This window comes from Desmodus rotundus, chromosome 9 (genome assembly GCF_022682495.2).
Source record: "Desmodus rotundus isolate HL8 chromosome 9, HLdesRot8A.1, whole genome shotgun sequence".
In the NCBI taxonomy this organism is placed as follows: Eukaryota; Metazoa; Chordata; class Mammalia; order Chiroptera; family Phyllostomidae; genus Desmodus; species Desmodus rotundus.
The window spans coordinates 63,358,414-63,386,162 of NC_071395.1; the positions used below are offsets into that span (position 1 = coordinate 63,358,414).

Below are 27,749 nucleotides of genomic sequence, written 5' to 3' on the forward strand. Positions count from 1 at the left end.
TCGCCCCCCTCACTCCACTCTATCCTGCCCACCCCCTCCCTCCCACGTTCCCCCCCTATAGTTCATGTCCATGGGTCATACTTATAAGTTCTTTGGCTTCTACATTTCCTACACTATTCTTACCCTCCCCCTGTCTATTTTCCACCTATCATCTATGCTACTTATTCTCTGTACCTTCCCCCCCACCTCCCCCTCACATTCCCCTATTGACAACCCTCCATGTGATCTCCATCTCTATGGTTCTGTTCCCGTTCTAGTTGTTTGCCTAGTTGGCTCTTGTTTTTGTTTTAGGTGTGGTTATTAATTACTGTGAGTTTGCTGTCATTTTTACTGTTCATATTTTTTATCTTCTTTTTCTTAGGTAAGTCCCTTTAACATTTCATATATTAAGGGCTTGGTGATGATGAACTCCTTTAACTTGACCTTATCTGAGAAGCACTTTATCTGCCCTTCCATTCTAAATGATAGCTTTGCTGGATAGAGCAATCTTGGATGTAGGTCCTTGCCTTTCATGACTTGGAATACTTCTTGCCAGCCCCTTCTTGCCTGTAAGGTCTCTTTGGAGAAATCAGCTGACAATCTTCTGGGAACTCCTTTGTAGGTAACTGTGTTCTTTTCTCTTGCTGCTTCTGAGATTCTCTCCTTCTCTTTAATCTTGGCTAATGTAATTATGATGTGCCTTGGTGTGTTCCTCCTTGGGTCCAGCTTCTTTGGGACTCTCCGAGCTTCTTGGACTTCCTGGAAGTCTATTTCCTTTGCCAGATTAGGGAAGTTCTCCTTCATTATTTGTTCAAATAAGTTTTCAATTTTTTGTTCTTCCTCTTCTCCTTCTGGCACCCCTATAATTCAGATGTTGGGACGTTTCAAGATGTCCTGGAGGTTCCTAAGCCTCTCCTCATTTTTCCGAATTCTTGTTTCTTGATTCTTTCCTGGTTGGATGTTTCTTTCTTCCTTCTGGTGCACACTGTTGATTTGAGTCCCAGTTTCCTTCGCATCACTATTGGTTCCCTGTACATTTTCCTTTGTTTCTCTTAGCATAGGCTTCATTTTTTCATCTGGTTTTCGAACAAATTCAACTAATTCTGTGAGCGCCTTGATAACCAGTGTTTTGAACTGTGCATCTGATAGATTGGCTATCTCTTCCTCGCTTAGTTGTATTTTTTCTGGAGCTTTGAAGTGTTCTGTCATTTGGGCCTTTTTTTTTTTTTTCGGTCTTGGCGCTTCTGTTACTTAAAGGGGTGGGGTAACGCTGGTCGCTGCGCTGTGACACTGTACATGGGGGAGGGGCCGAGAGGGAGCAATGGCACCCACTCCACTCTCCACCAGACCTCAATCTTTCACTCCACTACCCACAATCAAACTGGGCCCCTCTGGTGCTGGTTCCCGAGTGGGTGGGCTTGTACACGCCCTTGGCCCCTGTGGGTCTCTCCAACGACTTCTCCTGTGAGGCTGGGAGTCTCTCCTGCTGCTGCCCCAACCCCCATGGGCGTTTTCAATCAGAGGTTTGAGGCTTTATTTCCCCGAGCTGGAGCCCTGGGTTGCATGGTCTGCTTTGCTCCCCGCCATTTGTCCGGTTTATCTGTGCGCAAATGTGGGGCCGCGGGGTGCTACCCGCAGCTCTGCCTGCCCCGTTCTCCGCCACTTTGAGTCCGGCCCTCTCGGTTTATCTGTGCGAATGTGGGGCCGCAGGGTCTGCCAGTGGTCAGATTGCCTGCCCTGTTCGTCCCACACTCCGCCAGTCTCCGTCCCGCCACAGCAACGCAAGTCCTCTCCGCCCCGGTTGCCCGTCTCCGCCCCTCCTACTGGTCTGGATGAATGTTTATTTTTTATTTCCTTGGTGTCGGACCTCCTTGCCGTTCGATTTTCTGTCAGTTCTGGTTGTGCGAGGAGGCGCAGTGTGTCTACCTACGCCGCCATCTTGGTTCTCGATATATTAAATTTTAAATAGCGTTGTTTATTTTGATTATAAAAATAAAAAGATGTTTATTGCACAGTTTGGTTGTTAAACATATTAGACTAGTATTATATACATGGCATATTGCCGAGGAATTTATTAATCTTCACAAATTTAAAAAGAAATGATGACTCAGACCAGTCTTACTAAGTTTTAAAGATGCAAAAATGTCTTAAGTCACTCTTTGTAGGTCTGCTTTTGTGTTTTGGAAAAAGTTAGTTTTCACTTATTTTTTCTTTAGCCTTTTTTTCTTTTCACCCTTGTAAAACTGGACTTCCTAACTTGAGGTCAGTGTATGGGTTTGGAAAGGTCAAACTCTCTGAAATCATATGCAGCATCATACATTCACATGCATTATTCTGTGGACAAGGTCAAAATCTCAGATGGATTCCCCCAAAATTAAGATCTACTGTTGTTTGTATGTAGTCATTGTTAATATTTGTTAGTACACCTTCAATTATTGCTTTAAATTGTGTTTAAACTTGGCACAAGTGTAGCTTCTGCACTGTGAGATGAAGAGTGGTTCAAGAAATACCAAGCATGAAGCAGAAATTCACCTGAGGGCACTAATGCAGTGCCACAGCTTTGCCTAAACTCAAGAATCCCCCTGGTAAAACATTTTGATTGGATTTTCAAGTTTGTAAAGAAAAGTCTTTAATTTGGGGTTCAAGAGTTATCAGTAGAATGGTATTTCTCAATATACTGGTTGAAAATGTAGATTTCTGTGCCTCACACTTATAGTAGAGATCCTGATTTAGATCTTGGATGGAACCATATAATTTCCTTTTTAATAATCATGCCTTGTGAGCTTTTCAGGCCAGAGATTTGAGACCCTTCTAGTTATATGTGAGAGTTTTCTGAGAGGAGAGTCATAATTTTCATTAGATTTGCAAAGGAATCCATTACCTGAAAAAAGGTAGAGAAACACTGGTGTAAAGAAAAATCTTTTATTGGTAACCTTGAGGCTTCAATATAGGAATCCTCCCAGATTATTCTTTCTTTATTCACATCTTAACCTCCACACTACACTGTTTTTTCCTCCCTCAACTCTTATTATTTCTGTTCCATCAAAATCTTCATTGTGTGAAACCCCCTAGTGGCATGGAATAAACTACATTCTTTTTTATAAAGTGTATTTTATTGATTATGCTATTACTATTGTCCCATTTTTCCCCTCTTTGCCCCCCTCTGCCCAGTTCCCCCCTTCCCTCCAGGGAGCCCCTCCACCTTAGTTCATGTCCATAGGTTGTGCATGTAAGTTCTTTGGCTTCTCCAGTTTCCTGTACTATTCTTAATATCCCTCTGTCTGTTCTGTACCTGCCCAATTATGCTTCTAAATTCCTGTACCTTTTCCCTCATTCTCCTCCTCCCCCTCCCAGCTGATAACCCTTCAAATGATCGCCATACCTATCATTCTATCTCTGTTCTAGTTGTTTGCTTAGTTTGTTTTTGGTTTTGTTTTTTAGATTCAGTTGTTGATGGTTGTGAGTTTGTTGTCATTTTAATGTTCTTAGTTTTGATCTTATTTTTCTTAGACAAGTCCCTTAAACATTCCATATAATAAGGGCTTGGTGATGATGAGCTCCTTTAGCTTTACCATATGTGGGGAAGTACTTTATCTGTCCTTCAATTCTAAATGGTAGCTTCTCTGGATAGAGTAATCTTGATTGTAGATCCTTACTTTTCATCACTTTGTGTAGTTCTTGACAATCCATTCTTGCCTGCAAAGTTCTTTTGAGAAATCAGCTGATAGTCTTACAGGAATTCCTTTGTAATTAACTCTCTGCCTTTCTCTTGCTACTTTTAAGATTCTCTCTTTATCTTTAACCTTTTGCATTTTAATTATGATGTGTCTTAGTATGGACCTCTTTGGGTCCAATTTGTTTGGGATTCTCTGTGCTTCATGGACTCGTACCTTATTTCCTTTGCCAAATTAGACAAGTTGTCTTTCATTATTTTTCAAATAGAGTTTCAATTTCTTGCTCTTCCTCTTCTCCTGGCATCCCTATGATTTAGATGTTGGCCCTTTTAGAGATGTCCCAGAGTCTTCTTAAACTCTCCTCATTTTTTTGAGTCCTTGTTTCTTTGTTTTGTTCTGGTTGAATGCCTATTTCTTCCTTATGTTCCCAATCATTGATTTGAATCCTGGCATCCTTCCCTTCGCTGTTGGTTTCCTGTGGATTTTTTTTTTTTATTTCCCTTAGTAGATCCTTTATTTGTTTTTTGCTTTTGCCGTATTCGATGAGATTTTTGAGCATTCTGACAGCTGGTGTTTTGAACTCTGCAGCTGATAGGTTGGCTATCTCCACATTGATTAGTTCTTTTTCTGGTGTTCTGTTTCTTCATTTGGGCCATATTTCTTTGTCTCCTGATTTTGGCAGCCTCTCTGTGTTTGTGTACTAGGTAGAGCCACTTTGATTGTTCTAGCACACCTGTTAAGTTGTATGGGGCAGAGCCTTGGATGTTCACCAGGGACTGGCAACCATGGCTCTGTGTGTTGGAAAAGGATCAAAGAGGAGACAATGCCTCTGCTGGGCTTGCCTGGCCTTTGTCCTGTTTCCAGTCACTTCACCCACTTCCCATATGCAACTGGCACCACTCCAGCTGCTGTCCTGGTTGTGGTTCCCAGAGTGGGTGGGTTTGCATGTATACTGGCAGTTTCTTCCACCACCCCAAACCCCACTGGGTTTACAGCCAGAAGTTATGCAGCTTTATTTTTTCTGGCTCTGGAGCCCTGGGCTGCACAATCTGGCCTATGGATGGGCTCACTAGCCCCCAAGGTGTCCCCCTGATTTTTATCCACCAGACATGATTGTGGGGCTGCCTGATACAACAGCTGCTGCTACTACAGCAAGTCCACTCCAGCCCAACCCCCTATGTCCACATAGCTTTAAATCCTTGGTTGTTGGACTTCTGTACAGTTCTGGATATTTTTCTGGGTGATTTCCTGGCAGTTCTGGGCGTTTTTCATTTTTAAATTAGTTGTGTTCCTTCTTATGTGTGTGCAATGAGGTGAGGTGTATCTACCTATACCTCCATCTTGACTGGAAGTCTATATTCTTAAGATAGTCACATTTTTTCTTGATTTAATTTAGCCCTGCTCTCTCTGTCCTGTTTACCTGATACTTTTAATTTTTTTTCTATGATCATTCACTCTATTAGTTAGGAATTTAATTTTGCAGCTTTAACAGAGTCCAAGTGCTTTGGACAAGAAAGGCAATTTATTTCTTTCTCATGAAGAAGTCTGAGTTGGTAGGTGGCAGGCAGCATTGAGGGTGGGTAGAGGTAGGCAGCTCTGGTACATTCGGTCACCCTATGTACATTCGGTACATAGGGTGTTGTCCTCCCTATGGTGAAAGCTGATCACTCGTACACTGCCTATTTCAGGCCACTGGAAAGGGAGACAGAACTAGAGGGCAAGCGGCTCCCTTTTAAAGATGTGACCTGGAAATTGCATACCATCTCTTTTATTTCTGATCCCATTTGCTGAAATTTAGTGACACGGCACACCTGCCTGCAAGTAGACTGGGAAATGTCTGTAGCTGGTGACCTTGTGGCCAGCTGAGACTTCAAACCTCTGTCAAGTAGAAGGGAAGATTTGAAGATGGAAGACAACGAGCAGTCTCTGCTACATTGGCTTACTTAAGTTTTCTGCTGTTTGAGTCAGTTTTGGAAAAATTTTAAACAAAAATTGTTCTTTAGGAAATTTTATTTTTTTGCCATACAGTTTTAAGATGTTTTACCTGTTATAGCCCCTTTCTTATTTCTGTCTTTGGTTTGTTGGTATTTTTTCTTTTTATTGTTCTCTGGTTTGTGTATTTCATTATTTAGAGGATTGGCTACTGCCTTTGACAGCTGTTTTGGTTTCTTTGTTTTCTTAGCATTAGTTTCTTCCTTTATTATTTCTTCCTTATGGCTTGTTAATTATTTTTCTTCTTCAGTCAAATGTTTAATATTTTCATTATTTTTAAAAATTTTACTTGAAAGTATTTAGGGTTATAAATTTATTCTCTTTAAAGCTCTGACAGCAACCCATGCATTTTAAATCTATAATACTTTTATTTTCGAATTCATTGGCAATTATATTTTAAAGTCCTCTCTTTGACTTACTAGCTACTCAGGAGGGTTTTTTTAATTTCCAGGTGATAGGTTTTCCCCTCTTCCCTTCAGACTTCCATTTACATTTGTAATTCTACCACATCGTGGTCAGAGAATGTAGTGTATTCAATTTCTTCTTTTTTATTGATACTTTCTTTGGTCAGTAATAAATGATTAACTTAGCCATTGCTCCATGAATGCTTGATAAATAACTTTTGAATATAAGTTTCAATATACTCATATCTATTTAAATTCTGTATCTCTGATGTTCTTTGAATTTATAATAGCCTTGCTTCATTTATTATAATTCTTGTTTTCAGAAGATAGTAAATAGTATCTTTTCGGATGAGCTGCTGATTGACACAGACTGTAAGATTAGATTAAAATCTACTATGTTTATTGAGCAAAAGCTCTATACTGAACCTTATGGGAAGCAAGGTGCCCATTCAGGGCAGGAGCAGATTCAGCATGTTAATTAAGCATAGCAAAGTCTCTATCTGAGGGCCATGGATCAGCTGAGTTGCTCTTCAGCTCCACATGGCTGGTTACAGATTCTGTCTTTAGAAAGAGACTCCATAATCATCGGTCTTTGTGGTCAGGATATCTGCTTTTCCTGTTGGTTTTACAAACAACTGTTTGTAAATGTTGCTATGACCCAGTCCGAAGGTTATTTTACCCAGTTCAAATATTCTTAAGGTTCAAGGAACAAGAGGTGCAAGGTGGTAGCTCTTTGGAATGCCTGCTCTGGCTCCCTTTTTAAAAGGGCTGTGCATGTTCACTTTTCACTTCACAACAAACTGATTTAGTGGAAAACGTGTGGGCATTGGAATTAGACTGAGTTGGAGTCATGGTAGCATTGGATGTGTAGATTAATTTTGCTAATCCTCAGCTTCCTCATCTATTTTTGTAATTCCCATGGGGTTGATGTGAAGATCAAATGAGAAAGTATTTTTAAATCTCCCTGTACAATGTCTGGCCTGCTGGCTGTTACTACAATTAATAGTATTAAAAATCTCAAGATTTCCAGGAGCAAGAATCTTTTTTTCTCCCTGATCTTAGGGGTTACTCTTGTATTCTTTGGAAGTCATGCTTACTTGCATGTTTGGATTCCAACTTGGTGAGTCTGAGATTAACAAGGCAGGATTGGTTTTCATGGCTTATTTCTCTTTCTCAGATATGTCTTTGTAGAACTCCACTCCTAGAGAGAGGAACAAAGAGGAGGATATAATGGCTGCTGTGCTTTCTTCAGTTGGACCTCTGGTAAGTTTGAATTCCTTTGTCTCTGATCTGCTGTGTTGGTTTGAGGACATGTCTTTTCCTGAAGTCTTGTGACTTCTCAACCTTACCCACACCCCTTCTGGAAATCGAATCAAATTGTTTGATTGGTGAGTAAAGGCTATAATCTATAGGAAGATTCACTGTATATATTGAACCAAATTTCAAGATCTTTCAAAAATATCAGGGCTACCTTTAGATATGATAGGCAGTCTACGAAATTTACTTATGATGTTAAATTTGTATTGTTCCCAGGAAATTTCAGTTATTTATAAGGTAGTAAAACAGTATATTTTTCAATTGGAAAATTTCACTTAGGAAATTTTGGGAAAAATATATGTATACACACACTCACACTCTTTATTCATAGGGGTCATTCCCATTCTGCCCACTCTCAGTAATTTCCTCTTTTTTACCCATTAGAAAGTGATCAAGCTTAATAGATGACATTGATCTGTTTGCCTGTCTTATGCCAGTACAAGGCTATTTTGATTACAGTAGCCTTGTAGTATAGTTTGATATCAGGTATTATGAGCCCTCCAACTTTGTTCTTCCTTCTCAAGATTACTTAGGTGATTCCAAATCTTTATTGGTTCCATATACATTTTTAGAGTATTTGTTCTATATACAAATGTTATGTTACAGAATTACATGCTTATGATTTTGTAATAAAAATCATAAAAGCTCATAAACAAGGTGAGTTACTTCTACTGGACCCTGTATGTGAAATATGCCATTTAATATTTTAAGAGGCCAGTATTATCCTAATTCCAAAACCAGATAAAGACACTACAAAGATAGAAAATTATAGGTCAATATCCCTGATGAACATACATGCTAAGATCCTCAACAAAATATTAACAAATCAGACCCAGAAATACATTAAAAAGATCACACAGGGTCCATACAGGGTCCAGGAATTGCATTGAATCTATAGATTGCTTTGAGTAGTATGATGTGGACTCCGACCAGTGGTGTCCGCAGTGTTGTGGATGCGATGAACAAATTCACACAGACTGCAGAAGTCCTGTAGAGAAAAGGGATTGTATGTCCACTCTCCAAGTGAGAGAGCACCCTGACCTGTGCCTGGACAGGTTTTTATTGCTTTTCTGGGAGCATTACATCAAGGAAAGTCCTCATGCATTATGCATAGGTTTGCTTTAGGTGATTACCTTTTATAGATAACAAAGAAAAGGATGTTGCAAACACAAGGGGAAAAGTGGTTAAACTGGTTACACTCCATTCTTGGGAGGTTTAGCACAGACTTTAGGAAGTTACTTCAAAAATGTGCATTAAACATTTGCTGCCTTAACTCAGGGTGAGGGAGTTTTAGCAAAAGCAAGCCTAAAAGCAGCCTAGATATAATGCAGGCCTGGCTCCCCATGGGAAAGCCAATCCGTGGGCCTGGTTCCTGTGTGCCACCTCGTGCCTGTCAGTTTTCCAAACCAGGGCTGAGCTACATTCACCATTCCCATGTGGACCGGTCCCCTATAGTAGTATGGATATTTTAATGATGTTAATTCTTCCAATCCATGAACATATACCACCCTTCCACTTTTTTGTGTCTTCTATTTCTTTCTTTAATGTTCTGTAATTTTCCAAGTTTAGATCTTTTACCTTCTTGATTAAGTTTATTCCTGTGTACCTTTTTTTTTATTGCAATGGTAAATGGGATTGTTTTCTTGGTTTCTCTTTATGAGACTTCATTATTGGTGTATAAAAATGCCACTGATTTCTGTATATTAATTTTGTATCCTGCCACTTTGCTGAGTTCATCTATTAAATCTAGTAGTTTTTTTATGGAATCTTCAGGGTTTTCTATGTACAATATCATATCATCTGAGAATCATGATAGTTTTATTTCCTCCTTTCCAATTTGGATGTCTTTTATTTCATCTTCTTGTCTAGTCACTGTGGCTAAGACTTTCAGTACTATGTTGAATAAGAGTGGACATCCCTTTCTTGTTCCTGATCTTAAGGGAAATGCTTGTAGTTTTTGCCCATTGAGTAAGATGTTGGCTGTGGGTTTGTCATATATGGCCTTTAATGTGTTGAGAGTTTTTATCTTAAATGGGTGCTGGATTTTATCGAATGCTTTTTCTGTATCTATTGATATGAACATGTGATTTTTATCCTTCAATTTGTTTATGTGATTATCACATTTATTAATTTGCAACTATTGTACCAACCTTGCATTCCTGGAATAAATCCCACTTGGTTATGGCATATGATCTTTCTAATGTATTTCTGGGTCTGATTTGCTAATATTTTGTTGAAGATCTTAGCATGTATATTCATCAGGGATATTGACCTATAATTTTCTATCTTTGTAGTGTCTTTATCTGGTTTTGGAATTAGGATAATACTGGCCTTGTAAAAAGAGCTTGGAAGTCTTCCTTCTTCATGAATTTTTTGGAATAGTTAGAGGAGGATAGGTGTCAGTTCTTTCTTGAATGTTTGGTAAAATTCACCAGGATTTTTGTTTCCTGACAGTTTCTTGATTACTGTTTCAGTTTCATTAGTTGTTATCAATCTATTCAGATTTTCTGATTCTTCCTGATTGACTTTTGGAAGATTGTATGTTTCTAGGAATTTGTCTATTTTACCCAGGTGGTCTAATTCGTTGGCATATAATTAGTTGTTCATAGTATTTTCTTACAATCCTTTGTATTTCTGTGATGTCCATTGTTACTTCACTTCTTTCATTTCTGATTATATTTATTAGGGTTCTCTCTCTTTGTTTCTTGATGAGTCTGGCTAAAGGTTCATCAATTGTTTATCTTTTCAAAGAACCATCTCTTGGTTTCCTTGCTCTTTTGTATTGCTTTTTAGCCTCTGTATAACTTATTTCTATTGTGACATTTATTATTTTCTTCCTTCTACCTAACTTGTGCTTTCCTTGCTGTTTTTCCAAATACTTTTAGGTTGAATACTTTTAGATTGTTTATTTGCAATTTTTCTTACTTCTCGAGGGAGGCCATTAATGCTGTGAACTTCCCTCTCAGGACTGCTTTTCACTGTTGGGTTGTTGTGTGTTCATTTTCATCTGTTTCCAGGTAGTTTTTTATTTCTTCCTTGATCTCATTAGTAACCCATTCATTGTTTAATAACATGCTATTTAGCCTCCATGTGTTTGAATGTTTTTTAGGGTTTTTGATTTCTAGTTTCATGCCATTGTGATCCAAGAAGATGATTAACATTATTTCAGTCTTCTTGAATTTGTTAAGACTTATTTTGTGTCCTAATATATGGTCTGTCTTTGAAAATGTTCCATGTGCACTTGAGAAGAATGTATATTCTGCTTTGGGATAAAATGTTTTGTAAGTATCAATTAAATTCATTTGATCTAATGTGTCATTTAAGGTCACTACTTTCTTGTTCATTTTTTTGTCTGGAAGATCTATCCATTGATGTAAGTGGAGGGTTAAAGTCCCCTACTATGATTTTATTGCTGTCAATCCCTTTTTCAAAATCCACCGAGAGTTGTTTTTTTTTTATGTGTTTAGGTGCTCCAGTATTGGGTGCATATGTGAGGTCTGTCCAGAAGGTATCCAGCCATGTAATATGAAAAATAGAGACATTTATTGAAGAAGATACAAGACAAAAGAAACATTATACACAAGACAATGACACCTCAGTCTCCTTCAAAGTAGGCACCTTGGGACCTCACACAGTTTTCCCAATCATCATCAGCTGCCCCATCTTATTTTCCTGAATCTCTTCAATGGTCTGAAATCTCTTCCCTTTCAAATGTGATTTTAATTTTGGGAAAAGCTGCTTGCAGGGTGACAAATCTGGGCTGTAGAGTGGCTGAGTCACCTGGGTGATTGATATTTCAACGAAAACCTCTGCACAAGACATGACGAATGAGAGGGTGCATTGTTGTGATGAAGCTACCAATCATCAGTTTCCCATAGCTGCCTCCTTCTAAATCATCTAAATAGTTTCCATGAAGGAATGTTCAAGCTTAACACAAAATTTGATATGGATTTGTTGCTCTACTTGCCCATTTTGAATGCGATGGCCACATGCTGACTCAATGGCATCTACTGTCCCCACTCACAAGTACAGTGAAGTTGTCATTGTTCATGCTTATGCATTCCAGTCCACTCTCCTTGGCTGCCAAGTTACATCAATGTTGTGCAAGTCGTTCTCATTATATTAACAGTAGCTGGATTTTTCTGGAAAGACCTCATATGTTTATCAGGGTTATATCCTCCTGTTGGATCAATCCCTTTAGTGTTATGTAGTGACCTTTTTGTCTCTTGTTATGGCCTTTGTTTTGAAGTCTGTTTTGTCAGATATAAGTATTGCTACCCCAGGGTTTTTTTGTGTGTGTGTGTTTCCACTTGCATGAAATATTTTTTCCATCTCTTCACTTGAGCCTGTGTGAATCTTTTGTTCTGAGTGGGTCTCTGCTAGACAGCATATATATTGGTCATGTTTTGTTATGCACTCAGATACCCTATGTCTTTTGATGGGCACAGTTAATCAATTTACATTTAAGGGTATTATTAATAGGTACTTACATATTGCCATTTTTATTCTTTATGCCTATGTTCCTCTCTCTATTTCTTCTTCTTACAGCAGTGCCTTTAACATTTCTGGCAATGCAGGTTTGGTTGTAATGAACTCCTTTAGTCTTTTGTTTTTCTGGGAAGCTCTTTATTTCCCCTTCAATTTTAAATAATAACCTTGCTGGATAGAGTATCTTGGAATCAGGTCCTTGCTTTTCCTTCTTTGAATACTTCATGCCATTCCCTTCTAGCCTGTAGTGTTTCTGACGAGAAATCAGCTAACAGTCTTATGGGAACTCCCTTTAGGTAACTAACTACCTCTCTTTTGCTGCCTTTAAGATTCTCTTTTTGTCTTTAATCTTTGCCATTTTACTTATGATGTGTCTTAGTTTGGGTCTCTTTCTAGACCTGGTTCTTTTTGAGTCTCTGTTATACTTCATAGGCAACCCTATCATTGAGTGATCTTACCCTGTATTCCCCAGCATCCTGAAGTTTCCCAGCCAGGTAAAGATCTTCATTTTCAAGTAGAAGAACCAGAATTGATAAAGGTAACACTTACCATTGCAGACAAGGAAAATAAAGAGAATGCACCTCTTTCACTGCCCCTAATTCTTAATATTTCCAGTTCATGGAAAGTGATAGCTGTGGTAATACCAGGGCTGGTAGCATCAGTTTGACAAATTTCTTTTCTCTAAGTAAATTAGGCAGCCCTAATTTGACAGATAGTTACATCATAATTGCTAATTATAAAGTATCTTATTATCACATAGGCTGATTCTTGCTTCACATTGTAAGACCCAGTACCATTAAAAATACCAAGAATACATTAACATCAGTTCCTATACCTTAAAAATATTTCTAACCCTGGCTGGTGTGGCTCAGTGGATTGAGTGCCAGCCTGTGAACCAAAGGGTCACAGTTTCGATTCCCAGTCAGGGCACATGCCTAGTTTTCGGGCAAGGTCCCTAGTAGGGTGCGCTCAAGAGGCAACTACACATTGATGTTTTTCTCCCTCTCTTTCGCACTCTCTTCCCTCTCTCTAAAAATAAATAAATAAAATCTTAAAAAGAAAAAAGAATATTTCCATTCTTGCCCTGGCTGCGTTGCTCAGTTGCTTGGAGTGTAACATGCACCAAAAGGTTTGGATTCAACCCCTCATTAGGGCACAAATCTATAGGTAAGTTGTGGGTTTGATCCCTAGTCTAAGTGCATACAGGAGGCAACCAATTGATATTTCTCTCTTTCTCCCCCCTCTTCTTCTCTCTCTAAAATATATATAATATTTCCATTCCTAACATGACTTTAATTTGTTTAGATATTTTTATTTCATTATATTAAGTTTACAGAAAAATATCAAAATCAGAAATTAATAAATTGTGTTAAGAAAAATTATCTAAAATTTAGAAATAAATCAAAAGATACGCCCTTTCTTTTCTTTTTAATATATTTTATTGATTATGCTATTACCGTTGTCCCATTTTCCCCCCTTTATTCCCCTCCACCCAGTACACCACCTCCCACCAGCATTCCCCCCCTTTAGTTCATGTCCATGGGTCATACATGTAAGTTCTTTGGCTTCTCCATTTCCTATACTATTCTTAACCTCCCTGTCTATTCTCTACCTACCATTTACACTACTTATTCCCTGCACCTTTTTCCCCCTCTCTCCCCCTCTGATAACCTTCACTGATAACCCTCCATGTGCTCTCCGTTTCTGTGATTCTGTTCCTGTTTTAGTTTGCTTAATTTGTTTTTGTTTTTGTTTTAGGTTCACTTGTTAATAGTTGTGATTTTTTTTGTCATTTTACTGTTCACATTCTGTTCATGGTCTTCTTTTTCTTAGATAAGTCCCTTTAACATTTCCTATAATAAGGGCTTGGTGATGATGAACTTCTTTAACTTGACCTTATCTGAGAAGCACTTTATCTTCCCTTCCATTCTAAATGATAGCTTTGCTGGATAGAGTAATCTTGGATGTAGGTCCTTGCCTTTCATGAAGTGGAATACTTCTTGCCAGCCCCTTCTTGCCTGCAAGGTTTCTTTTGAGAAATCAGCTGAAAGTCTTATGGGAACTTCTTTGTAGGTAACTGTCTCCTTTTCTCTTGCTGCTTTTAAAATTCTCTATCTTTAATTTTGGGTAATTTAATTATGATGTCTCTTGATGTGTTCCTCCTGGGGTACAGTTTTTTGGTGACTCTCTGAACTTCCTGGACTTCCTAGAAGACTGTTTCTTTGGCCAGATCAGGGATGTTTTCTTTCATTATTTGTTCAAATAAGTTTTCAATTCCTTGCTCTTCCTATTCTCCTTCTGGCACCCCTGTGATTCAGATGTTGTAATGTTTAAAGTTGTCCTAGGTTCCTAAGCCTCTCCTCATATTTTTGAATTCTTATTTCTTTGTTCTGTTCTGGTTGACTGTTTATTTCTTCTTTCTGGTCCAAACCATTGATTTGAGTCCTGGTTTCCTTCCTGTCACTGTTGATTCCCTGTACATTTTCCTTTATTTCACTTTTCATAGGCTTCATTTTTTCCTCTATTTTGTGGCCATACTCAAGCAATTCTGTGAGCATCCTGATTACCAGTATTTTGAACTGTGCATCTGATATGGCTATGTCTTTGTCACTTAGTTGTATTTTTTTCTGGAGCTTTGATCTGTTCTTTCATTTGGCCCATTTTTTTGTTTTTGTTTTGGCGCACCTGTTACTTAGTGTAAGGGGTGGAGCCTTAGGTGTTCACCAGAACGAGGCAACCCATGTTGCTGAGTTGTGGCGCTGTATTGAGGGTGAGGGGTCTAAGAGGAAACAACGCCACTTGATTAGCTCTCTACTGGCTTTCAGTTACTCCTGCTTCTACCCATAATCAAATTGGTCCCTTCTGGTGCTGATTCCCAGGTGGGTGGTTTTGTGTACATTTTAGGCCCCTGTGGGTCTCTCCCACGAACACTCCTGTGAGACTGGGAGTTTCTCCCGCCTCAACCGCCACAGATGTTTTCAGTCAGAGGTTTTGAGACTATTTCCGCATGCTAGAACCGTGGGTTGTGGGGTCTGTCTCACTCCCCAGTTGTTCCTTCCAGTTTATCTGCACTCAAATGTGGGACTGACTGCTCTGCCAGCCACCGCCTCACCTGTCCCGGTCCTCTATCTGCTGCCTTGCCACAAGTCCTCTCTGCCCAGCTGCCTGTCTCCACCGCTCCTACCAGTCTGTATGAATGTTTCTTCTTTAACTCCTTGGTTGTAGGACTTCCATACAGTTCTATTTTCTGTCAGTTCTGGTTATTTTTGTTTTTAAATTTGTAGTTGTCCTTCTTTTGATTGTGCGAGGAGGCACAGTGTGTCTACCTACGCCTCCATCTTGGCCAGAGAATATATGCCCTTGCAGTGTTGCATTAGATCACTATCTAACCAGCCTGTCTGATGGTCATCTGATATAGCAGGGAAAGTTTTGTTGTTTGACTTAGTATTTATTACTGATTACTACTCAGACCCTTATAGGTAGATGTTAACTTGCAGAATATTGAAGTGTCTAATGATTTCTGCATAGGAGAAATAATAATCCCAAAAGTTATCATTTTAGTGTACTATGGGACATTTACCAGGTTTCTAATTTTGCAGTCTTGGTTTAGCATCTTTTCTACCATCTACACATCTGCTTCTTATATCTTCTTTGAGCCAGCTTGTCAAGCTGCTTGTCTCTCATTAAGGACTTAATGCATCTTTACATACATGTGTTGATTATATTTTTAGGAGATTTAAGGTTTAAAATTTTATGTATAAGTTCAGCCCCTTTCTCTTTTTAGAATTATGTCTTTAAGTTTTTTTTAATTATACTTTGAAAATGGATTTTATTCCAAAAATGTCTTGTGTAAACATGTGTTTTTCTTTTTGTTTTTATGAGAAAATACATTCTGAGATTCAGTCTTAAAATTAACTTTTTGAAATGTATTACTGGACTGGTGATTCTTAAAGTGTTCTTTAACATATGACATTTGAGTCTTTAATATAAAATGTGTAATTTCAGACTTTGAATTATGAATCTTAGTAAAATACCATAATTTTTGACATGGTGACTACATCATATGGTTTATTTTTGTTCTTTTGACATAGGGAATCCCTGGCAGAAGATTAATTCTCTCTGGCTTTTCCTTATATTCTGCATCCTGCTTATAAGTACTGAACTCAGCTTTAATCTTAATTTGAGTAGAACCAATATTTTAATAAATTTTAACATGTCTATTTCTGCAAAAAAAAAGGGCAGATGGTATTTTCATAGGGCTTGCGTTAAATCTGTTGATCAGTCTGGGAAATATTGCTATCTTAACAATATTAATTTTTCCAATAGAAAGAATATGAGATGTCTTCTTATTTGGGTATTCTTTAGTTCCTTTCAGTGATGTTTTGTAGTTTTCAGTGTAGAAGTGTTGCACATCTTTTGTTCCTGGGTTTTTTTGCCGGGGTGGGGGGGGGGGGACATTGCTACTTTAAATAGGATTCTTTTATATTTCTTTCTGGGATTTGCATTTTTGAGTGTGTAGAAATAATTGTCTTAAGTATATGGATCTTGTATCCTGAACCTTGCTGGACTAGTTTTAGTTCTAATAGGGTTTTTTGAATGCATATGTCTGGGATTCTTCAGGGTTTTCTATATGCAAGATAATGTCATCTGTAAATGGAGATTATGTCATTTGCAAATAGAAATTTGCTCCTTCCTTTCCAATCTGGGTACATTTTATCTCTTTTTCTTATCTAATTTCCCTTGCTAAAACTTACAATACACTGTTGAACAGAAGTGAAGGGAAAGGACATCTTTGTTTTTGAGTCCCAAGGGGACTGTATATGCTTGTTCACCACAAAGTATGATGTTAGATTTGGGTTTTCATAGATGATCTTAGTCATGTTGGAAAAAGTTTGCTTCTATTTCTAGTTTGTTGGATTTTGTCAAATACTTTTCTCAGCCTGTTAGGATGATGGAGTGGCTTTTGTTGTTTATTCTCTTAAATGATGTATTACCCTGATTGATTTTCAGATAGTAAATCAACTTTGTATTCCTGGATAAATCCAATTTGTCTGTGGTCATAGTACTGTTTGTTGCTGGATTCAGCTTGCTAATATTTCATTGAGAATTTTGTATATATAGTCATAAGAGATACTGGTCTGTAGTGTTCTTGTGATGCCTTTGTCCAGTTTGCTAATACTGGCATCATTGAGTTGGACATTGTTTCCTTCTATTTTTTGGAAGAGTTGATAAAGGATTGGTGTTAATTTTTTCTGAAAATGGAGGAACTCACCAGTGAAGCCATTTGAAGCTGGACTTTTATTTGTGGGAAGTTTGCTTATATATCTATTCAGATTTTCTTTGCCTTGAGTCAGTTTTGGTAGTTTGTGTCTTACTAGGACCTGTCTATTTCATCTAGGTTATCTAATTTGTTGGCATACAGTTGTATATATTTTAGTCCTTTATAATCATTTTATTTGTGTAAGGTCAGAATTGTCTCCTTTTTCACATCTGACTTCAGTAACTTGAGTTGTCTTTTTCTTTCTTGGTCAGTCTAAGGGTTCATCATTTTTGTAATCTTTTCAAATAACCAAATTTTGCTTTTGTTGATTTTCTCATGTCTTTCTGTTCTCTATTTCATCTTCATTCTGATATTGATTTTCTTCTGCTTTTTAAAAAAGTATAGTTCACTCTTTCCTAGTTCTTTAAGCTATAAATTTAGGTTATTGGTTTGATATCTGCTTTTTTAATGTAGGTATTTTAGAGCTATGTATTTCCCTCTGAGATCTGCTGTCACTGTATTTCACAAGTTTTGGCATATACTATTCATTTTTATTTGTCTCAGAGTGTTTTCTAAATTCTCTTGTGATTTCATCTTTGACTCATTTATTGTTGAAAAGTCTGTGGTTTAATTTCTGCATATATGTGAATTTTCTAGTTTTCTTTTTTATTGGTTTATAGTTTCATTCCATTGTGATCATAAATGATACTTTGTATAATTTTGTCTTTTTAAATTTTTTACCCATCATTGTTGGTGCCAACTCAACACCCAACAGGAATCCCCAATTTGGGGTGCAGTGAAGGAAAACTTACCCAGTGCAAAACAGCTCAATGGTGACGTGGCATGGCACTGCTGTGAGACAGCCCTGGGGCCAGGTCCCTCTCCAACTAGGTGGCTCTATTCTGCTCTGGTGTGGTCTGCTCTGTTCCAGTGAGACATCTTCCAGTTGTTCAGCTCTAGCTGGGAAAACAGTCTTTCAGCCTTCAGTGGAAAGGGAAAGTTTGCACCCCAAACCAGAGGGGAGCTAGCTTATATGGACAGAAGTCCTTAACCTTGGTCTATGATTGGCCCTTCCTCATGCAAATGAGGACACCAAGTTCTCTAAAAGGCACTGTCCTGATTGGTCAGAATAGAGCCACTCTGATTGGTCAGAGCTGCACAGCTTCAATTTGATGGGTAAAGCCTCAGTCCTCTTGGTTGAAATAGGATTCCAGGAACTCCTTCATAGGGCTGGCTTAGGTGGCAGAAACACAGTGCACCCAGGCAGTTCAGTGGAGGCGTCTCTGTGAGGTGCAGTTTGTGTGAGATGCTCCTGTGTAGAAATGGCTGGGCTCTTTTTTGTTGTTGTTGGGGTTTTTTTGTTTGAACCCAGTTAGCCACCAAAAGCCCCTTTTAGTCGGCACCTTCTTTCTGAGATAGCTGACATACTCAAAATGTCCAAATCAATAAAGTTATTGGTGAAAATGGAAAATGTGCCTTTTATCTTACAGAAAAGAAACATATAGGCTTTTGGCCAACCCAATAATTAACATCTTGACATAAAACAATGTATTTCAGATTAATGCCAACTTAGTTCTAATAGTATATAAATCTTTGCTCAAACATAGCTCCATTCCCTTCTCCCTCCTATTATTGTCCTACAAATTACACCTTTTATATATTGTAATCCCATCAACACAATTTTATAATTATTACTTTATGAAGTTGTCTTTTAAATAAGAAAAGAAAAAGAGCAACAAACAAAATATACTTATATTTTATTTATTTAGCTATGTTTATTGGTATTATTTCTTCACGTGGATTTCATGTGGATTTGTTACTATCTAGTTGTCCTTTCATTTCACTTGAAGGATACCCATTAGTATTTATCATAGGCCAGATCTGCTAGCAGTGAATTCTCTTAGTCTTTGTTTATCATTATTTTTGAAGGATAGTTTTGCTGCATGTAGAATTCCTTGTTGACATTTTTTACAATACTTTCTGCATTCTGGATGTTATACTACTGTGTCCTAGCCTCGATGGTTTCTGATGAGAAATTAGCTGACAGTCTTACTTAGGATCCCTTGTACATCAGGAGTCCCTTCTCTCTTGCTGCTTTGAAGATTCTCTCTTCCTGCTTTGAAGATTCTTTCTTCGTCTTCTACCAGTTGACTATGATGTAGCTAGGCATGGATCTCTTTGATTTTTATCCTACTTTGGTGTTCATTGAGATTCTTATATGTGAAGGTTAACATTTTTCATCAAATAAAGAAAGTTTGGGGCCATTATTTCTTTAAATATTCTTTCCTTTTTCTCTTTCTCTTGGATTCCTAATATGCATATATTGGAATTCTTGTTTACCCACAGATCTCTGAATCTCTGTTAATTTTTTTTTCCATTCTTTTTTGCTTCTATTCTGCAGTCTGGATTATCTCAATTGACTTGTGTTCAGGGTCACCAATTTTTTTCTTCCTGCTTAGTCTGTTCAGGCTTCTTTATCGAAACACAGCAGACTGGATGGCCTGTAAACAACAAAACATTTTTGAAGGTTAAAAAAATAACTTTTATTTACTGACAGAAAGGCTGAAACTGTTGTATGCTAATTTGAACTGCTATTTTGTAAAAGAAATGACTTGAAAATTCCCTTTTTGATATCCTCCAGTTGTTGGATTCCACTATGTATGCTTTGTTCTTTCATTAGATTTGGAAAACTATAAAATGCTTTTTCAGCAAGTGATTTATTCCTCCCTTTTCCAGGTTTAGAAATTCTTAGGAACCCTCAGACAGTTCCTTCTGGAACAAACTTTCCTCTTCCTCAGCCAGCCCCAGTGGGCTCCTCTCTATAGATTCTGGAACTAAGACAGGAGGAAAGACATATGAAATGTCCCTCAATGGGAATAAATTTATTTCTCACAGTTCTGTAGCCTGAAGTTCAAAATCAGGGTGCCAGCATGGTCAGATGAGAGTCTCTTCTAGGTCACAGACTTCTCATCTTATCCTCACATGGTGGAAGGATTAAGACTTCTTTCTGGAGCCTGTCTTTTTGTAAGATGCTAATCTCATTCATGACCATCTTGCCCTCATAATTTAAGCACCTCCCAAAGGCACCACCTCTTACCATTACATTGAGCAGTAAGATTTCACTCTATCAGTTTGGGGGGCCACAAACATTCAGAACATAATACTGTTCAAATTTGCTCTTTGCTTCCACTGAACCTTTCTATTGAATTTTTAATTTCAGTTATTGTATTTTTCAACTCCAGAATTTCTGTTTAATGACATAACATTCTCATAATTTCTTTTAACTCTTTAGATCTGGTTTTCTTTAGGTTTTTGAACATATTTATAATGGGTGATTTACTTCTTGCTTTCCTCAAGGACAGTTTCCATTGAATTCTACTTTTCTATTTATAGTCCATGCTTTTCTGTTTTTTCTGTGTCTTGTAATTTTGTTGACAACATGGTATTTAAAATAATACAATGTGGCAACTCTGGAAATCAGAGTCTCCCCTCCACAGGGTTTGTTGTTGCAGTTTGTTGTTTTTGTTATTACTGCTACCATTTTGTTTATTTAGCGACTTTCCTGGACTAATTCAGTAAAGTTTGTATTCTTTATCATGTATGGCCACTGAAATCTCTGGTTAATGTAGTGATTAATGATTAGACATAGATTTCCTTAAATCTTAAGCCAGTAAGTCTCCCAGCATTTGCCAAAGGCTTTTGTTTGTTTTGGACATACCTTCTATTCTTAGGTAGGCAGTTTACAACTTTGCCTTATCCTTCCTTTACTTCCTGCTTGCAGAGAACCTCAAGGTAAGCCAGAGATGAGAGTTGAGGACCTTTTTGGATTTTTCCTGAGGCTTAGCTCTTGGTGGAAAAAGAAAACAAGCCCAGTAAATTTACTATAATTTATGTGTGAAGTGATTAGCAATAAAGTTTATAAACTGTTATTGTTTCCCACATTACCCATGTTTTATTATTAGCGGAATTATATAAAACATGCTTAACAAATTTTGAGGTCCCAATAAAAGCTTTAAACTATTTGACAGTCATCCAGTAGGAAAACACTGCTGAGGAAATATATCTTCTTTTTTTTTTAACTTTTTCTTTTTTTCATTTTTTTATTTTTTTATTTTTAGAGAGAGGGGAAGGGAGGGAGAGAAACATCAGTGTGTGGTTGCCTCTCATGTGCCCTCTACTGGGGACCTGGGCCCATAACCCAGGCATGTGCTCTAACTGGAAATCAAACCTGCGATCCTTTGGTTGGCAGTCAAGCATTCAATCCACTGAGCCACTCGAGCCAGGGCTGGAAATGTATCTTCTGATATAGAGCAGACCTTAGCCAAATATTATGTAAGTTGAGACCTTTGCCTGATTAGTCAGCTAATAAGGGCTCTTAATTTAATAGGTCATTCAGTATAGTGATTACAAGCTTGAATTCTAGAGCCAAACTGCCTGAATTTGAATCTAGACTTTGTCTCTTTTATGAAGTTAGGCAAAGCACTTAACTTCTCTAAGCCTCACTTTCCTTATCTGTAGATAGCACCGTCCTATTGTGAGGGTTCAGTCATTTACATAAAAAGTCCTTAGATCAGTACCTGACAAGTGACATGTACTACACTCATACAGAAGTAAAGAGAGTAGTTTGATGAATCTTGTTGAACCCATCTTCAACACTTTTCAACACATGGACAATCATATTTTGTCTGTAACCCTACCCTCCCTCAGTAAATATTTTGAAGCAAATGTAAGACATCATATAATTTTATCTATAAACATTTCATTATATAATCTATAACAGATTATTTTTAAATGTTAGGTACAAAATTGACTCTCTAACTATAGAGGGGTTAGGGCCATTAGCCCTCATGATGTTAAAAATCTTCATAAAACCTTTACTCCCCAAGAACTTAACTACTAAAAGCCTTACTGATAACAGTCAATTAATAGATATTTGATATGTTAGATATATTATAAACTGTATCCTTAAAACAAAGTAAACTAGAAAAAGGAAAATGTTATTAAGAAAATTATACAGAAAGTATATTTACAGTATTGTATGTGTTTATTGAAAAAAATCCATGTATAAATGGATCTGTGCAGTTCAAACCTGTGTTGGTCAAGGGTCAACAGCTAAAAAACTAAAAGCCTTAATACTATCAAATTTGAGTTGGTATTTATTTCCTTAGTTGATTATTTTTAATTACTTAATATTATCTCTTTGGTCACGTTTATTTTTTAATTGTTTTTTATTACCCTTTGCTCTTTATTTTTTATTTTACTTATTTATTTATTTATTTACATACTTATTTTACTCTTGTTCAAGTACAGTTGTCTCCATTTTCCACCCACCAATCATGCCCCCTGCCCCACCCCTCCCTACCTCTCACCCTTGATCCTATCACCTTTGGCTTTGTCCATGTGTCCTTTCTACATGTTCCTGACTACCCTTCCCCTATATTCCCCCATTATCCCTCTGTCCCTCCCCTCTGGTTACTGTCAGTTTGTTCTTTATTTCAGTGTCTCTGGTTATATTTTCCTTGCTTATTTGTTTTGTTGATTAGGTTCCACTTATAGGTGAGATCATATGGTATTTGTTTTTCACTGCCTGCTGAAAGACAAATATTCTCCAGATCCGTCCATGCTGTCGCAAAGGGTAGGAGCTCCTTCTTTCTTTCTGCTGCATAGTATTCCATTCAGTAAATATACCACACTTTTTGATCCACTCATTTACTGATGGGCACTTAGGTTGCTTCCAGTACTTGGCTATTGTAAATTATGCTGCTATGAACATTGGGGTGCATAGGTTCTTTTGAATTGGTGTCTCGGGATTCTTAGGGCATAAGCCCAGTAGTAGCATTGCCAGGTCAAAAGGCAGTTCCATTTTTAGTTTTCTGAGGAATTCCATACTGTTTTCCACAGTGGCTACACCAGTCTGCATTCCCACCAACAATGTACTAGGGTTGCCTTTTCTCCTCATCCTCTCCAACACTTGTTGTTTGTTGCTTTGTTTATGATGGCCATTCTCACTGGTGTCAAGTGGTTTCTCATTGTGGTTTTAATTTGCATCTCTCTGATGGCTAATGATGCTGAGCATCCTTTCATATGTCTCTGGGCCCTCTGCATGTCCTCCTTGGAGAATTGTCTGTTCAGGTCCTTTGCCCATTTTGTAATTGGGTTGTGTTTCTGATGTGGAGTCATGTGAGTTCTTCATATATTTGGAGATAAAACCCTTGTTTGAGATATCATGGGCAAATACATTTTCCCATATGGTTGGTTCCCTTTTCACTTTGCTGATATTTTCTTTAGCCATTCAGAAGCTTTTCATTTTGATGAAGACTCATTTGTTTATTCTTTTCTTTATGCCCCTTACTCTAGGGAACATATCAGTGAATATATTGCTGTGTGGAATATCTGAGATTTTCCTGCCTATGTTCTCCGTAGTACTTTTATTGTGTCATGACTTATATTTAAGTCTTTTATCCACCTTGAGTTTATTTTTGTCTATGGTGTAAGTTTGTTGTCAAGATTCATTTTTTTTGCTTGTAGCTGTGCAGATGTCCCAACACCATTTGTTGAAGAGACTATTTTTACTCCATTTTATGGTTCTACCCACTTTGTCAGATGTCAGTTGACCATAGAGTCTTGGGTTTGTTTCTGGGCTCTCTATTCTGTTCCATTGATCTATGTGTCTGTTCTTATGCCAGTACCAGACTGTTTTGATTACCGTGGTTTTGTGATATAGTTTGATATCAGGTATTGTGATCCCTCCTACTTTGTTCTTCTTTCTCAAAATTGCTGTGGGTACAATACGATACCACTTCACACCAGTAAGAATGGCCATCATAAACAAGTCAACAAACAATAAGTGCTGGCAGGGTTGTGAAGAAAAGGGAACCCTAGTGCACTCACTGTTGGTGGGAATGTAACTGGTGCAGCCTCTGTGGAAAAAACTATGGAATTTCCTCAAGAAACTAAAAGTGGAATTGCCTTTTGATCCAGCAATTTCACTGCTGGGATTATACCCTAAGAATTCTGAAACACCAATTCAAAGAACCTATGCACCCCAATGTTCATAGCAGCACAATTTACAATAGCCAAGTGGTGGAAGCAGCCTAGGTGCCCATTACTAAATGAGTGGATCGAAAAACTATGGTACATTTACTGAATGAAATACTACAAAGCAGATAGAAAGAAGGAGATCCTACCCTTTGCAACAACATGGATGGAACTGACAGCATTAATGTAAGTGGAATAAGCCAAGCGGTGAAAGACAAACACCATATGATCTCACCTATAAGTGGAACCTAATTAACAAAACAAACGAGCAAGCAAAATATTACCAGAGGCATTGAAATTAACAACAAACTGACAGTAAACAGCGGTGGGGGGGAGGGAAATAACATGGGAAAGAAGGGAAAGGGTGGTAAATGAACATGTATAAAGGACCCATGGACAAAGCCAAAGTTGGGTAGGATTGAGGGTGGGAGGTGGGGGTGGAGAGAGCAGGGAAAAGTGGTGGTGGGAAAATGTTGACAACTGTATTTGAACAGCAATAAAAACATTTTTTAAAGAATGACTTTTATAGAAAAAATTGCTGTGGCTATTCATGGTTGTTTATGGTGCCACATAAATTTTTGAAATGTTTGTTCTATATCTTTGAAATATATTGTTGGTATTTTAATAGGGATTTCATTGAATCTATAAATTTCTTTGGATAGTATGGACATCTTGATGATGTTCATTCTTCCAATCCATGAACACAGTATATGCTTCCATTTATTTGTGTCTTCCTTAATTTCTTTCTTCAGAGTTTTGTTGTTTTCTGAGTACAGGTCATTTACCTCTTTGGTTAGAATTATTCCTAGGTACTTTATTTTTCTTGTTGCTGTAGCAAATGTGTTTCCTGATTTCTTTTTCGGATATCTCATTGTTGGTGTACAAAAATGCCTTCAATTTCTGAATATTGACTTTGTATCCTGCCCCTTTGCCAAATTCACTTATTAGGTCAAGTAGTTCTTTGGTGGAGTCTGTAGGATTTTCTATGTACACTATCATGTCATCTACAAACAATGACAGTTTTGCTTCCTCCTTTCCAATTTGGATGCCTTTTATTCCTTTTTCTTGTCTGATTGCTGTGGCTAGGACTTCCAATACTATGTTGAGTAGAAGTGGTGAAAGTGAACATCGTTGTCTTGTTCCTAATCTTAGTGGGAAAGCTTTTAGTTTCTGCCCATTGAGTATGATGTTAGCTGTAGGTTTCTCATTTGTGGCCTTTATTATGTTGAGGAATGCTCCTTCTACTCCCACTTTTCTGAGTGGTTTATGGTAAATGGATGCTGTACCTTAAATGCTTTTCCCGCATCTATTGATATGACCATGTGATTTTTGTCTTTCCTTTTGTTTGTGATGTTATTACATTTATTAAGTTGCAAATATTGTACCATCCCTGCATCCCTGGGATCACTGGCCCCCATGTGTCCTCTATACATGTTCCTTGACTTGACCAAAGGTTGCAGATTTGAATCCCACTTGATCATGGTGTATGATCTTTTTAATGTACTGCTACATGCAGTTCCTTTGGTCACTTTTAATCTAGAGATACCCACCTCCCTCTTTTTCCTCCCCTTATAGTCGTTTGTTGAAGAAACCATCAAAGGTTTGTTTAATGCAGTATATACAACCCACACGTACATGTGGCTATTGAGCACTTGAAATGTGACTTTCCATTTACAGATGTACAGTTAATTTAAAATACTATGTTTCAATAGCATAGTATAAAAAATAAAGTATCTTAATTTTACAACAGCCACTAATAATTTTTAATTCATTAAAGATTGCAAAATAGTGATGTTCTAATTTTTTTTATTGTTGTTCACTTACAGATGTCCCACATTTTTCCCTGTTTCTCCCCACTGCCCCACCCCCCACCCTGCTCCCACAGTCAATCCCCATACCGCTGTCTGTGCCCATGTGTCCTCTATACATGTTCCTTGACTTGCTGCTTCCCCTTCTTTCCCCTGATATGCCCCTCTACATCCCCTCTGGTCACTGTCAATTTGTTCTTTGTTTCCATATCTCTGGTTCTGTTTTGCTTGTTTGTTTGTTTGTTTTGTTGATTAGGTTCCACTTAAAGATGAGATCATATGGTATTTGTCTTTTACTGCCTGGCTTATTTCACTTAGCATAATACTCTCCAGTTCATCCATGCTGTTGCAAAGGGTAGGAGTTCTTTCTTTCTAAAGCATAGTATTTCATAATGTAAATATACCACAGTTTTTCTATCCACTCATTTACTGATAAGCTGTTTCTAGCACTTGGCTATTGTAAATTGTGTTGCTATGAACATTGGGGTGTATAGGCTCTTTTGAATTGGTGTTTCTGGATTCTTAGGGTATAATCCCAGCAGTGGAATCACTGGATCAAAAGGCAGTTCCGTTTTTAGTTTCTCTTCATGTACTAGCTGGAGTACTTTTATAAAGAGAAACCTCCCCATATCAGTTATTTGATCACGCTTGAATATTGTACAAACTATATATACTTTGCTTAGGAAAAGGATAAGAGGTTGATTCTTTCTCCGTATTTACCAGTCTCCAAGCTCTTTCCAAAGATGCTCAATGAGTATTTTTATAATTTTATTTTGAAATCATGGATTTAAATATATTTTTGAAAGCCATTACAGTTATTATCCTTATTGATGCTCAGATTGTCCCACCATCAACCAGTGGAAGCCTGTTCAAATTGACTCATGTCTTAGACATGATCTTAGCAGTTTTTGATAGCTTCTCTGCTTTTTAGTATGACAGAAAGTTCCAGGCCCTGATTCCTTTTGGTGGAAAGTGGTATTTAGAGGCCACAATCTGGCCCCCATAATGCTTTTACTGGGTATTGTTTCTTGGCCTTTTCAGTAGACAAAGCTGGGAAATATGGGGGGTTTTTCCCTTAAAAATAAAAAATCCTCACCCCTAGCCAGTTTGGCTCAGTTAGTGGAAGCATCATCCTGTAGACCAAAAGGTTGCAGATTTGATTCCCTGTCAGGGCACATACCCAAGATGTTGGGTTTGATCCCTGGTTGGGGCGCATATCAGAAGGCAGCCCAGCCGATCAATGTTTCTCTCTACATATCTCTCTCTCTCCCTTTCCCTCTTTTTTTCTCTCCCTGCCACCCTCTCTTCCTTTCTCCCTTTCTTCCTCTCTCACTAAAAAGTAATGACAAAAATGTCCTCGAATGAGGATAAAACAATTATAAAAAATAAAATATCTCATAAATTTAAACTGATATTTCCAACTCAATTTTGGATCTAGAGCTTTATATATTCTCATCAATATTACATTTATATCTTATTTTTCCCATGCCAAATGTATTACTTCTCAATGACATCAGTAAGCTAATTTGCTTTATCTAACACTGCACAAACAACAGTTACAAAATAGCATTTCCATTACTACCACCAACAATATGATTTTTTATTGAAACGGGCTCTTTGTGGTTTTTTTCTCCTTGGTGTGTATCTCACAAGGGATATTTAGAAAGGTTACTGTGTTTTAAAGTCACTCAAAATAGTTTATTTTTGATGAATGTGTATGCTACCAACTAGTTTCATTTTACTTTTAATTTTTAGAGATTGCTATTTCTGTTAGAAACAGGTCTTTTAA

General features: G+C 37.6%; 1 protein-coding gene and 1 non-coding gene across 5 annotated transcripts in view; one reads left to right on the top strand and one right to left on the bottom strand.

The window, feature by feature from the left end:
• Window positions 1-27,749, top strand: part of ZNF624 (zinc finger protein 624) — a 44,664-nt gene that overhangs the window by 1,220 nt on the left and 15,695 nt on the right. For 2 of the 4 annotated variants that reach the window (XM_045199264.2, XM_045199266.2), the window contains exon 2: window positions 7,227-7,312. In XM_045199264.2, the coding sequence (XP_045055199.2) occupies window positions 7,280-7,312 (33 nt within the window). In that variant the 5' untranslated portion in view covers window positions 7,227-7,279. Of the gene's footprint in view, window positions 1-2,419; window positions 2,565-7,226; window positions 7,313-10,934; window positions 10,977-27,749 lie in introns of those variants that run through there. The other 2 variants (XM_045199265.3, XM_071219288.1) reach the window with 2 other exon arrangements.
• Window positions 19,868-19,990, bottom strand: LOC112308982 (small nucleolar RNA SNORD22). Its single transcript, XR_002975191.1, has one exon. It is a non-coding gene; the product is annotated as a small nucleolar RNA SNORD22 (small nucleolar RNA).